The sequence below is a fragment of the Esox lucius genome, chromosome 11, assembly GCF_011004845.1.
Source record: "Esox lucius isolate fEsoLuc1 chromosome 11, fEsoLuc1.pri, whole genome shotgun sequence".
NCBI classification, from domain to species: domain Eukaryota; kingdom Metazoa; phylum Chordata; class Actinopteri; order Esociformes; family Esocidae; genus Esox; species Esox lucius.
In genome coordinates this window covers 49427529-49440240 of record NC_047579.1, presented here as the reverse complement: position 1 = coordinate 49440240, position 12712 = coordinate 49427529, and the positions used below count along the sequence as shown (strand labels likewise).

At 47.8% G+C, this 12712-nt stretch overlaps 1 protein-coding gene across 4 annotated transcripts in view; it reads right to left on the bottom strand.

The window, feature by feature from the left end:
• LOC105013459 (RNA binding protein fox-1 homolog 2) overlaps positions 1-12712 on the bottom strand; it is a 51821-nt gene that overhangs the window by 17229 nt on the left and 21880 nt on the right. For 2 of the 4 annotated variants that reach the window (XM_034295398.1, XM_034295396.1), the window contains exons 3-6: positions 5230-5421; positions 4943-5104; positions 3913-3966; positions 3356-3448 (exon numbers count right to left, since the gene is read on the bottom strand). In XM_034295398.1, coding sequence (XP_034151289.1) covers positions 3356-3448; positions 3913-3966; positions 4943-5104; positions 5230-5421 — 501 coding nt within the window. Of the gene's footprint in view, positions 1-3355; positions 3449-3912; positions 3967-4942; positions 5105-5229; positions 5422-11036; positions 11258-12712 lie in introns of those variants that run through there. The other 2 variants (XM_034295399.1, XM_034295397.1) reach the window with 2 other exon arrangements.

Genomic DNA, 12712 nt, shown 5'->3' with positions numbered 1-12712 from the left:
GCTGCAATCCTCCATGTTACTTGTTAATTGAAAGATTTAAATTTTTTGGAATCATTACACAGCATACTTGTTTGTTTTCTGGTGTAAAGGAATGGGGGTTGGCTGACCAAATTAGTGAGTGGAAGATTTTGAATCTATCAGGCACATCTGCAGGTTAAATAAAAAGTTAACTTGAAGCCCTGCCAAGAAGACTTAAGTGCTTTTAAGGCTGCAAACTATGTCAGAGCACTTAAAGATTTTGAGAAACACAGTTGATTTGAACAGATTTCCCCTTAGCAAATGACTCCCTATCCAAAGAACAACAATGGCATTTGTTAAAGCGGTTTGGAGAGAAACTTATTTACTGCATTTATATCCAGGCAACGTATAATGTACAGTTGCGGAAAGGGAATGTGTATCTATCATATAATTTACAGCTCTGGAAAAAATATAAGAGACCACTGCACCCTTTTCTTTCCTTTCCAAAAAAGTAAAAAAGGAAGGTTTTGAGTGAGGAACAGAAGGGTTAAAATTAAGAGACCACTGCAAATTTAACGCTTCTGTACCTCACTCAAAACGTTCCTTTTCGATATTTTTGGAAAGGAAAGAAAAAGGTGCAGTGGTCTCTTCATTTTAACCCTTCTGTTCCTCACTCAAAACCTTCCTTTTCAACTTTTCTGGAAAGGAAAGAAAAAAGGTGCTGTGGTCTCTTAATTTTTACCAGAGCTGTATACATTTTCCATTCATTACCATAATTATTTTGGAGAACCTATTGTTTTTTAAAAATATATAGAATGATAATATTTGTATGATAGCACGATGGGTTTATATTTGTTCATAAAAAAAGAAAATCCCCAATTTATGCCAGAGCAGGTACAGAAATGACAACATCGGTATCGGACGATTGTGGTATATGAATCGGCTACCGTTATTGGCCAACAATTGTCTTATCGGTGCATCCCCACCAAACTGATTACAAAAATGTCAACTCCTACTTTCAAAGAATCGGCCAAAATACTATCATGGCATATCTAGCAGAGATTTCAAAGCCCAAAAGGTTTAGCCTAGTATGGGGCCACTAAACCTGTCCGTTCTCCGTTCAAACATCTAACCGCTCCCCATGTCAGAACATATATTTAATAAAAATAATAATAATAATAATAATAATAATATTTGTTAGAATCACCAAAACAAAATCTGAAACAATATGAAACTCTAAACGGATTCTTCCACAAAGAAGAGGAATCCTACTGAGAGGAATAACCCTAATTTGCCCTAGGTCTGTCCTGCGGTTCTAGCTCATGCACTGGTCAGACAGACAGATCTGTTGACTGACTACTGTTAGCTATGCAGGCCACAGACTGCAACAGACTACAGCTACTGTCACACATGCAGCAACGTGAAAAGTCCACAGGACGGACAGAGAGACGCGGCCCTACGCTGGAGAGTAAAGAAAACCATGCATGAAACAATAATATGCTCTAATGACAAATAGAACTACTTGAGGCACTTCTAGGTTCTTGATTTCTAAGACGTTTAACTGATGCAGGATTTTAATGACCTTCATTAGTGTTCATTCATCTTAAAGACCATTGGATGCAGGTGGAATTCAGAACCAGACACTGGAGAAGTGACAGATGACAACCAAACAGGCCTGGCTATGACCATCATGCACTACACAATTACCACGGCTAAAGCCAGGAGCCCATGCTGAATCACTATTGGCTGAGCCACGGGCTTAAAATAGATCTGTGGGAAAGACGGGAAGGATAGAACTGGCACGCAAACAGACTGTATTCCCAAAACAATCATGCATACGTCCAGCTTCTCACTAACCCTGCAACAATTACAAACATGCCACCATTTTATTACAGAACTGAGTGTCGGAGGGCAGAGCCGTAGTTATTTGAAGGATGAGGAGTGCATGCGTATCACTGGACAGTGCTGCATGCTAGACAGAAACCGGGAGCTTCTCCCAACCACCTGACAGCAAGAGAAGGAAAGGAACGTTCACGGCTACAAACTAACTCATGAGGAAACCGGCCACAATCAGCCATGCATCACCCTTTCATTATGTACACATGCCCTTGGGGAACACCAGCCATAGAGAAACATTAAATACGTGGACTGTGGCTATTTGAAATCAAAGCAGTGAAAGCAGTATTGATTATCAAGAAGGGTGCAAGGCAGAACAAAGACCTAAACAATGCAGAGAGAGAACTTTCCAGCATGCCTTCTGAAGTCCCAACTCTCCTCCCAACCCAAATGAACCAGGAAACAAGAAAAATAAATAAAAAACTAAATTTATAGAAATGCAGCCACAAACCATCTGGGGGGTACCAGCAGAGACCATGTGAGAGCAAACTGGTGTAAGGAATGGAGGGGTAAAGGGTGGGGTCTTGGTGAATCAGTGTAATGGCTGGGAGCTATGTGAATCAGTGTAATGGCTGGGGGCTATGTGAATCAGTGTAATGGCTGGGAGCTATGTGAATCAGTGTAATGGCTGGGAGCTATGTGAATCAGTGTAATGGCTGGGAGCTATGTGAATCAGTGTAAAGGCTGGGAGCTATGTGAATCAGTGTAAAGGCTGGGAGCTATGTGAATCAGTGTAATGGCTGGGAGCTATGTGAATCAGTGTAATGGCTGGGGGCTATGTGAATCAGTGTAATGGCTGGGGGCTATGTGAATCAGTGTAATGGCTGGGGGCTATGTGAATCAGTGTAATGGCTGGGGGCTATCTGAATCAGTGTAAAGGCTGGGAGCTATGTGAATCAGTGTAATGGCTGGGGGCTATGTGAATCAGTGTAAATGCTGGGGGCTATGTGAATCAGTGTAAAGGCTGGGGGCTACGTGAATCAGTGTAATGGCTGGGAGCTATGTGAATCAGTGTAAAGGCTGGGAGCTACGTGAATCAGTGTAATGGCTGGGGGTTATGTGAATCAGTGTAAAGGCTGGGAGCTACGTGAATCAGTGTAATGGCTGGGGGTTATGTGAATCAGTGTAATGGCTGGGGGCTATGTGAATCAGTGTAAAGGCTGGGAGCTATGTGAATCAGTGTAAAGGCTGGGAGCTATGTGAATCAGTGTAAAGGCTGGGAGCTATGTGAATCAGTTTAAAAGCTAGGGGCTATGTGAATCAGTGTAAAGGCTGGGAGCTATGTGAATCAGTGTAAAGGCTGGGAGCTATGTGAATCAGTTTAAAAGCTAGGGGCTATGTGAATCAGTGTAAAGGCTGGGAGCTATGTGAATCAGTGTAAAGGCTGGGAGCTATGTGAATCAGTTTAAAAGCTAGGGGCTATGTGAATCAGTGTAAAGGCTGGGAGAATGAGTGAACAGGGAGAGGAATGATGGCAGTAAGAGGAGCGGGGTTAATTTACCTCGATCTTGCGACCTTCCACTAAGGTGCCGTGAAGCCTTTCCCGGGCTTTCTCCGCATCAGCGCTGGTCTCAAAGGTGACAAAACCAAAGCCCTGTCATACGCCGACACAGGGGCAAATAGGACCATAATGAGATTGTCAGGAGAGGGTGGAAGAAACCGGCGGCCATTTTACAGAAAATAAATGCATCCTGGCTTAGCTAGCTTTACTTGATACATTACATTTTCGGACCAGGAACACCTGCAGTTGTAATCACTGGCAAATACGTTTCTCATACTGATCAGCGCCATAAACATATCTGTTCTGATCAGTTTATTTTATTCTTAAAAACAGGTACACATACAAAACGATGTGACAGAAGAATTACTGTGTCTACTAAGAAAACTAAATATGTCCACTGTCGTTCTCTTAGAAACATAGCGTCATTGACTATCACTGGAGTTAATCCGGACACTGTAAATCTGTCTCTTCAGGCATCTTCCTACCGCTAGTTACGCCACTTAAGCACCCCGACTTGATCATTTCCCCAGCGGCGGGACCAAAGAAATCTCACTCACCTTTGAGCCCCTTTCATTGAAAATGATTTCAACGTCAAGAATCTTCCCAAATTGCTGAAAATAAACGGACAGAAGAAATGAGGATACAGACAAGACACTAAAACTACATCATGTACTGTACAGAGACAGAACAAACAGCTTTATTGAGGGGTGGACTGTTGACCTTTAGTGTCAAAATAGGCCAACTCCTTCAACAAAACAAGCCTTCTGTTGTGAATATATCCACTAACTAACTGTTGTTCACTCACTGCTGTACACCCATTTAGGTTGACTGACAGCTGCCAGCAACCTTCAGACAACCACAGGGCCTGAGGCATTTCCTTTAAGCCCCGATGGCTGTGCAAATGAATGAATAGCCTACACTTAGCTGCTTTCTGCATCTAGTATTATCCATGACTGTTTTTATAATAAGCACTACCCTAAAGACTAAAGATATAAAAAAGCTGAATCAAAGAATCATTTTGTCTCGTGGAGTTTTAGGACAGAGATCTCCCAAATGGCCTTTAGAAAGGGAGATCACTTTAAGCAAATATCATGCAATTCCAATTGCTGGCCTAACGATCGTTTCATCACTAGCACTGCGCTCTGCGTAATGCATTGACAATCATATGGAGTACACTGGCTGAACATTGGGAGGCAGCATTGTACCAAAATAAACAAATTCTTCCTACCACTTCCCTGCGTTTTTCTATGAGACATGTTACAACATGTGTCGTTACTCCTTTATGCGGCTCCCTACTGACTACCTCTTAATGGCTGCCATGGCTTCCTGTGAAAAGGCAAAGGAAAGGACGTGAGTGTTTCTCCCTTTGTGACAGTCTGGCCCTTTGTTCTTAACAGCCCTCTGACACCAACTGTCCATTAAACAACAGGCTGATTTACTGCTCATCGTTCCCAGGGTCTCACCCCAAACATCTGCCTGAGGTCAGGAACTCACCCCAAACATCTGCCTGAGGTCAGGGACTCATCCCAAACATCTGCCTGAGGTGAGGGACTCACCCCAAACATCTGCCTGAGGTCAGGGACTCACCCCAAACATCTGCCTGAGGTCAGGGTCTCGGAAGCGGAAGGGTATGTTGGAGACGTGAAGTCGTTTTGGGGTTCCTTTGGCTTCTGAGGCGTCGGTCCCGGATACTCCAACAGCCCCACACTGCCCGACTCCTTCCACCTGACCGGGGGACCCTTCTGTCTGCTGGCAGAGTGAGGAGGGAGAGGGGACGGAGAAGAACGGATAAATGGAGTGAACTGAGTGATCGGGCATTTTGGGGACAAACACAGGGAGCCAGATGGCAAGACACCAATGGAACGGGAACTCACTGTGGTGGGGGTGCTGCTGGGAGCCGTGGGGGAGCCATTTGTCCCGGCCCCGGACTCTGTCGGGCCCTGCCCACCTGCACCAAACAACGCCCCGCTGAACTCTGTCCCCAGGCCGTTCTGTGGAGGAGGGGGGAAGGCTGAGAAGGGTGGGGGAACCAGCCCCTCCTGGCTGCCCGGGGACTCCTGAGAACCCTGAAGGAGACAGGAAGAGACCAGGGTTACTGTATAGTACAGGGGAGACCAGGGTTACTGTATCGCACAGGGAGAGACCAGGGTTACTGTATAGTACATGGAGAGACCAGGGTTACTGTATAGTACAGGGAGAGACCAGGGTTACTGTATCGCACATGGAGAGACCAGGGTTACTGTATCGCACATGGAGAGACCAGGGTTACTGTATAGTACAGGGAGAGACCAGGGTTACTGTATAGTACAGGGAGAGACCAGGGTTACTGTATAGTACATGGAGAGACCAGGGTTACTGTATAGTACAGGGAGAGACCAGGGTTACTGTATCGCACATGGAGAGACCAAGGTTACTGTATCGCACATGGAGAGACCAGGGTTACTGTATCGCACATTGAGAGACCAGGGTTACTGTATCGCACATGGAGAGACCAGGGTTACTGTATCGCACATGGAGAGACCAGGGTTACTGTACAGTACAGGGAGAGACCAGGGTTACTGTACAGTACAGGGAGAGACCAGGGTTACTGTATCGCACATGGAGAGACCAGGGTTACTGTATAGTAAAGGGCAGAATGGGGCCAGGGAGAGACTAGGGTTACTGCATAGTACAGGGAGAGTCCAGGGTTACTGTATAGTACAGGGCAGAATGGGGCCAGGGAGGGACCAGGGTTACTGTATAGTACAGGGCAGAATGGGGCCAGGGAGGGACCAGGGTTACTGTATAGTACAGGGCAGAATGGGGCCAGGGAGGGACCAGAGTGAGGGTTCAAAACACAGCTTCAATTTCAAGCTCTGTCTCTCTCCATATCTCTGACAGCAGTGTGTCTTGGTCAGCCTAGCATGAAATATTCAAAACGACCACATCTATTATTGACCGTCACAAAATGTGATACACACATTGGTATACAAACACGCTCGCCAACCACACACACACACAACAACGTATGCCCTGTCAAAACAGACACTACGATCCTATTTAGTGCCACTTCACATGAACAGAGTCTGTTAGTAACTATGCTGTCGCCATGACCACCACGGTCATGGGCTGTAGTGCCAGCCTGTTAGCTGGTCAAAAGGTGTCAGTGAACACCTCGGTTACAGTACGTGTGTGTGTGTGTGTGGGGGGGGGGGGGGGGGGGGGGGGTACTGTGATGTAACCCTCTTTACACACAAACACACACATCCTGCAATAACTTGAAAAACAGCCCAACTGTGCTCAGTAAAAGCCCTGGGGGAGGAAGGGAACGAGGGGGGAGTGAGCACCGCCATTTTGTTTGGGGCCATGAAACTGCTTCGTGGCCTTCCAGGCGTGATGACAGCATCCAATAGCATTAAATGGGCCAGTCAGCCAGTTAGGCCTGGGTGAGGCGACACACGGGCTCCAGGCAGCCTTTTTAATTACCAGGGAACTACAGTAAGTCGCGGTGCAGTAAAGCAAATGAGGATTCTCTAATCCCACAGACTGCACATTTCTCATCTTGAAACGACACTGGAAAGAACCGTCCATGGCTACTGTTAAATCCCCTCTACTAGATAAGGAGGAGTGAGCTCTTGGTTCTGCGCCTCCAAGATAACAAGAGCAACAAAAGTAGGTTTAATTCAGAACAGGATGGAAGCCTTTTCTATTCCTCTCTGCCAGCAGGCTCTTCAATGTATTCTGGTTCATATGAATGTGCCATGAGGCGGACTATAAACTGCACTCATTACAATGCCAATAACGTCCTAATAACAACGCCACAGCATCCAAGGAGGGTTCTAAGAAGGTGAAATGTGGAGAATCAAAGGGTCTTCCCTCATGTAAAGACTATAATATATAACCAGCCAGGAAAGGGCGGTTCTCCTCATCTGACTCATGGAGACTAAATTCACTTGTGTTGGAGGCTCAGAGCAGGGAGGTGGAAGACCAGTGTGTGTTCATAACAGTCCAGTATGTTCACCATGCGAGTCCTGGAATAGATATTTGGGCTCCTCACCGGTTTCCACTGATAGAGAGAGAGGCGGTACTAGCTTGGGGCTGGTAGCACTCAAGCCATTAGTCAACAGGGCATTCCTGACACACTGACTGGGTTAACAGTAACACCACCCTGAATGGATGCAACTCACACTCACAGCAGGAGAGAAAGGCAGAGGGAGTCAGGAGGAGGAGAGGGCGTTTCACAATGCTCTGATACACTTCAAAAAGACGGTTCTTGGAGGGCCCTTTAGGGGGGGAACCTCCTTATGCTCTTCCAACATTTGGGGCAGGTGTTTGAATGGGTACGTTTTTCCATATGGTTCTTTGATTAACAAGTATAAATAGATCTTTACAGCACCCATTCACATTTTGCCTGGAACTTATAGGGGTTCCCTGAACATTTCAAAGTACAGGACACCCCAAGAACCTTCAATTCTAACAGTGTATGTTGCAAAACCGGAAGAATCAAATATCTGAAATATTTTTTAAAAATCAAAAAAGATTTCATTACCAACTTCATGAAACCAGTTAACACCCTAAAATGTGTCACAAATAAATGGGCCGACGTTAAATAGCCAATCAGAATTGACTTCAAAAACAGTTTAAGCACAAGCAGGTCCTTCCCGAAAATGCAGCCTACCCTTTCAACAGAACAGAAACGTTTCTGCAGAAGTTGTCTCGTGCACAAGCGTGTCCAGGAATATGAAACAAGGCGGTCCATCCTCGCTGCATGTCTCCTCTCTCCCCACACAGGGGCGGCCATACAGCAGGGGGACCGGAGACACCGTATGACACCAAACACACCGAACCCCCACCCCCACCGGGGGTAATGCGGGTTAAAACGTGTGAAGTGACTGCGGCATAAGTAGCGTGTGCATATGCTTTCTGTAATTCAAATGTACAGTAGAGAGTACACAGTCAACACACCTGAAACTGTTATTTATTCTTAATCGCATCTGTTTATCCTGGTGGCAGAGTGACTGAATGGCCATCATTAATCCAGAGCTTACTGTGACGCATTGCTTTTCATTAAATATTCTGCCTCTTTCCCCCTCTCTCTCTCCGAAGCAGTCCTAAGCTCCTCTCCTTTTTCTGCAGAAGGAGAAGTAGGCATGCCGTCTTTCTTCCTTCTCCTATCCTTCTTCACCCTCCCCTTTCTGCCTTCCTCGTCGCTTGATGAAATCCAGACGAGCACAACCCCCGAGCCCCCCCCCCCCCCCCCCCCCCCCCCCCCCCCCCCCCCCCCCCCCATCCCAGTCAGTCAAAACCACCGGGCGCTATGAAACGTGACCCGTAGATCCCAGGAGCCAGTCAAGCAGCGACGAAGCCACCTCCCATCTCCATATAAGGCCGCCTATGAACTGAAAGCCAAGCGCTTCCGTCAGAGATGCTAACCAATGAGAACCGGAACACATGTACAGTGCGCCCCTCCGAGGTACAGGGAACAGCTAATTGGCTTAAAACCTAGAGGCGACACAACCAAAATAACACATGGCAATTATTTTAAAAAGGTAACAGAGCATTGGAATCTAAACAGCCGGTTGATTCCAGAAGGTCCAGTGTAGTAAACTATGGGCCACATGGGAAGGCTAAATGTGGCTGAGGATGGGACCAGGCCGGCTGGATGTTCAGTCCCCCATCACCACGCTGCACTCCTGAACACCCTGACATCGTAGCAAGGCATGGTGACAGACCTCTCCCTGACAATTAACCTGGCCAAAGGTTTCACAACGACCATGTTTGTACCTAGAGAACAACAACCCACTCCCACTTGCACTTTATAAGGTCCTGGCTGGTTCCCCTCACATTATTAGAACCCCCCCCCACATTATAAGATCCCGGCTGGATCACCCCACATAATAAGATCCTGACTGATCCCCCCACATTATCAGATCCCGGCTGGATCCCCCCCACCTTATCAGATCCCGGCTGGATCCCCCATATATTATAAGACCCTCGGCTGCTTCAGCCAGTGACACGAGTGAGGACGGCTTCTCTTTCAGCCCAGAGAAACTGACAAGAGAATAAGGGCTGCTGCCGTGCCATGTGTCCACTGAAGTGAACCAGCCCCATCAGCTCACAGAGGGGGGAAGGGGCTCCAAGGAGCATCAGAGACTCAACACTGCACTGCAGCAGAACTGGACGCCTTTCCTGCCCGTCACAATAGTGCACGCGTGCAAATTAACATGCTTGCTGTGCTGTTTATTTAAAGCCCAATGCTGCTCTGCATGCCTCTTGGGCCAGCTGGATTGTCAATACTGCAGCTTTCTGAGATGTCCGGAGTGAGTAGCATTAAGCCTGTAGTGGAGATGGATGTCCCAGAGTGCATTAGTGCTGTAATACTGTCAGCTAGCTTGGTTGCTGCAAATGTGAAGCAGCAGGTGAGTCTCTTACCTTCCGGGGGGGGGCCACCACTTGGGTGGGGCTCGGGCAAAGCGCTTACAATCCCTGCCTTCTCTTTCTGAAGCAAGCATGGTGTCTGCACTAATGGAGGTGAAGCAGCAAAACACACAACCGCTACAAGCGCTCACGCCACTCTCACTACCAGTTGGTGTGTTTTGTACTCAGCATAACGGCATGATAGTATGGCTGTAAATTAAATGTATGTGCACAGTCAGAGTTTAACACGGTGCAAACTAAAACAAAAGCACTGTTTAAACCTCTCCTTCACTCGGCTCTCACACATCAACCACTATGCCGCCATCTACCCAAAAAACCCCCTGCATCTGCCTGCCTGGGAATGAAGACACGTCTAGGTAACAGCTGCCGATGCCCCGGGGGGAGGAGAGGCGGAGGAGAAATGGGGGAGTCCAGCTCCAAGGCACACAGCACTGAGAATGCCTGAGCAGGAGTTACACAAGCTTGGGGATATTCCAGCTGCTAACCACCCAATCAGCACTCAGATCCTCGCAGCACTGCACCCCGGCCAGGGTTGGGGCTGTGGTGCTGGTGTGGGGGGGGGGGGGGGGGGGGGTGGGGGGTGGGGGTGTGTGTGTGCCCCAAGGTCCGAGGCGGAAGAGTAACAACTGTTTCTTGACACCTGTCTCTTTCACTCTGAAGACAGCAAGGGCAGCTGGGATGACAACAAAGAAGTGCTTTAGCATTGCCCCCCCTCCCCCCCGTACAGTCAGCACGGCCACATCTCCACACCGCTAATTTACAGGGACATTGGCCGGGACTTCCTTCAGGATCCTGGAGCAACAGACAGGCGAGAGAACAGAACACGTTGGGACAGAGCTACTGTTATCCTGAGGCAGCTGCCTCCACAGGACAGCACCACAGTCAACCGCTCTTCCTCCACACTCTGCCGGTAACACATCGTCATTTTAAAATGACAAAACCAGCCGAAATGTACCGAGTACATGTTACGTAAGTTGTTACACAATACTACTACTCACAAAGCAGAAAACGCCCCCCCCCCCCAACCCCCCAACCCCTGTGTCTCAGTGTGCTTTCATTTGCGCTAAAAGACAAGGAATGGTATATCTCCACGCAGCTATCTGAGGCCTAGCCTTCGGGCAACGCATCAAAACAAGTTTTGTAAACATCTGTCACATCCAACGCACATTTCCAAACACAGAAAAGACCACCCTAATTCTTCAGATTTGAGGTCTGAAACTGCTATAATGCATGTAATACTGGCTATGACAGCGTTATAACTCACCGCCAACACCGCAGGATAGTACAGCCCCATCATTGTCTGTACAGGAGGGAAGAAACGCCAAGTCTTTCGTCTCTTTCTCCCAATTCCCCTTTGAATGTGGTCTGTTACCATCCGCCGGGAAGCACCTTCTGCCCACGTCGCTCACCGATTCAAATTCTCCCTCGTTCTCCTCCAGTGTTTCCCCTTCCCCTAGCAGCACACAAGCTGTGTCCTCTCTCTCTCCCTCTCTCTCTAGCTCTCTCCCTCCCTCCCTCCCTCTCCCGCTCTGTCTCTCTTGCTCGCTCGCCCCTTGTCTGTTCTCTCCTCTCTGACAGCTCTTGACAGTCTTCTCTTCTTCCTCAGACGTGTGTCACATCTCACTCACACTACCTTTCCCTTCTCTGCTCGGCTCTGTCATGGCTTCTGCGTGTTCCGTCCCCTCTTCAAACTTTCCCTCCCTCTGAGCCTGGCCGGGTCCCTCCTATCTACCAATGGCTCCGTCCACTCCCCTCTCCTCTGCAGCTTGGTATTGGCAGGTGAGGGGGGGAAAAGCTGCCGTTTGGCAGCCCCGGAGTAGAAGATGCTTTGTTTCACACCGTAACGCAACCCACTGCATTGCAGGTTTTTTTTGATCATTTATTTATTGGATGGCAGCTTGACAGCCCCATGTTAGGCATCTCCCGCTCACTTTCCTATGTTCATTACCCAGAAAATGGAGAGCTTCAAACTGCACGTTGTCACGGCAGCCCCATCCCACACATGTATATTTATTACTCTGCACTGCGCCTTTTCATTTCCTATGCTACAGTGCTGTCGGGGGTTCGAATGGGAACGAGGAGTGCAGTTCCTTTGTGCTTCTTAGGAGACTCTTCTCTCCCCCCTTTCTGCTCTGCCTGCAAAACGTCAACGCCAGCATGCAGACATCTGCTGAGGTTGGCTACTACGGAGGGAGGGAGGGGGGGAGGGGGGAGGGGGGGGGCTAGAGAGGTGATGGGTGGCGGCGGGGTGGGAAAGGGGTGAGCGAGCGGGTGAGGCAGTGGATGTGAGCGGGAGAGATAACAGGATAGAGATAAAGGGATAAAGGGATGGAGAAAGAGAGCGAGGGATGACAGGATTAGGGTGTAAGTGAGGAGGATGAGAGGATGAATGGGGGATGATCTGAGGATTAACGACACAGACTGAACACACTGATAAACAGACAGATGCACAGGCATATTTATTGTGCACCCTGGCAGGCACACAAACATGCTGTCAAACAAAGGTCTGTTTTCTCACACACACACACACACACACACACACTTTTTACAAACACAAAATCAAAGCTATACAATGAGAAGTGCACAGATTATATAGATCCAGGGCTGATATAATAGACCTAATCAATATTATCTTGTGTCTATGGAATACATTCAATATGCAAATACAGATTTGAAGGCCAATGTGTTCATCTCTGTATTACCATCCAATATTAAGTAATTCTACTAATTAGGTATGGATTATGCATTTAGCTACTAGACCAAAACACAGTGGAATACTACCAACCCCAGAATGAACAATGTTCTGCTTGGACCTACTTCCAGACAGGTTCTAAAACCCTACTAAGCCTGGCCAACTTCCAGACAGACCAACCATTTCCACGACAAAAGCTAATCTCAGCCTCAGGTCAAAATGTAGAGCTGCATGAAACAAGCTTTAAA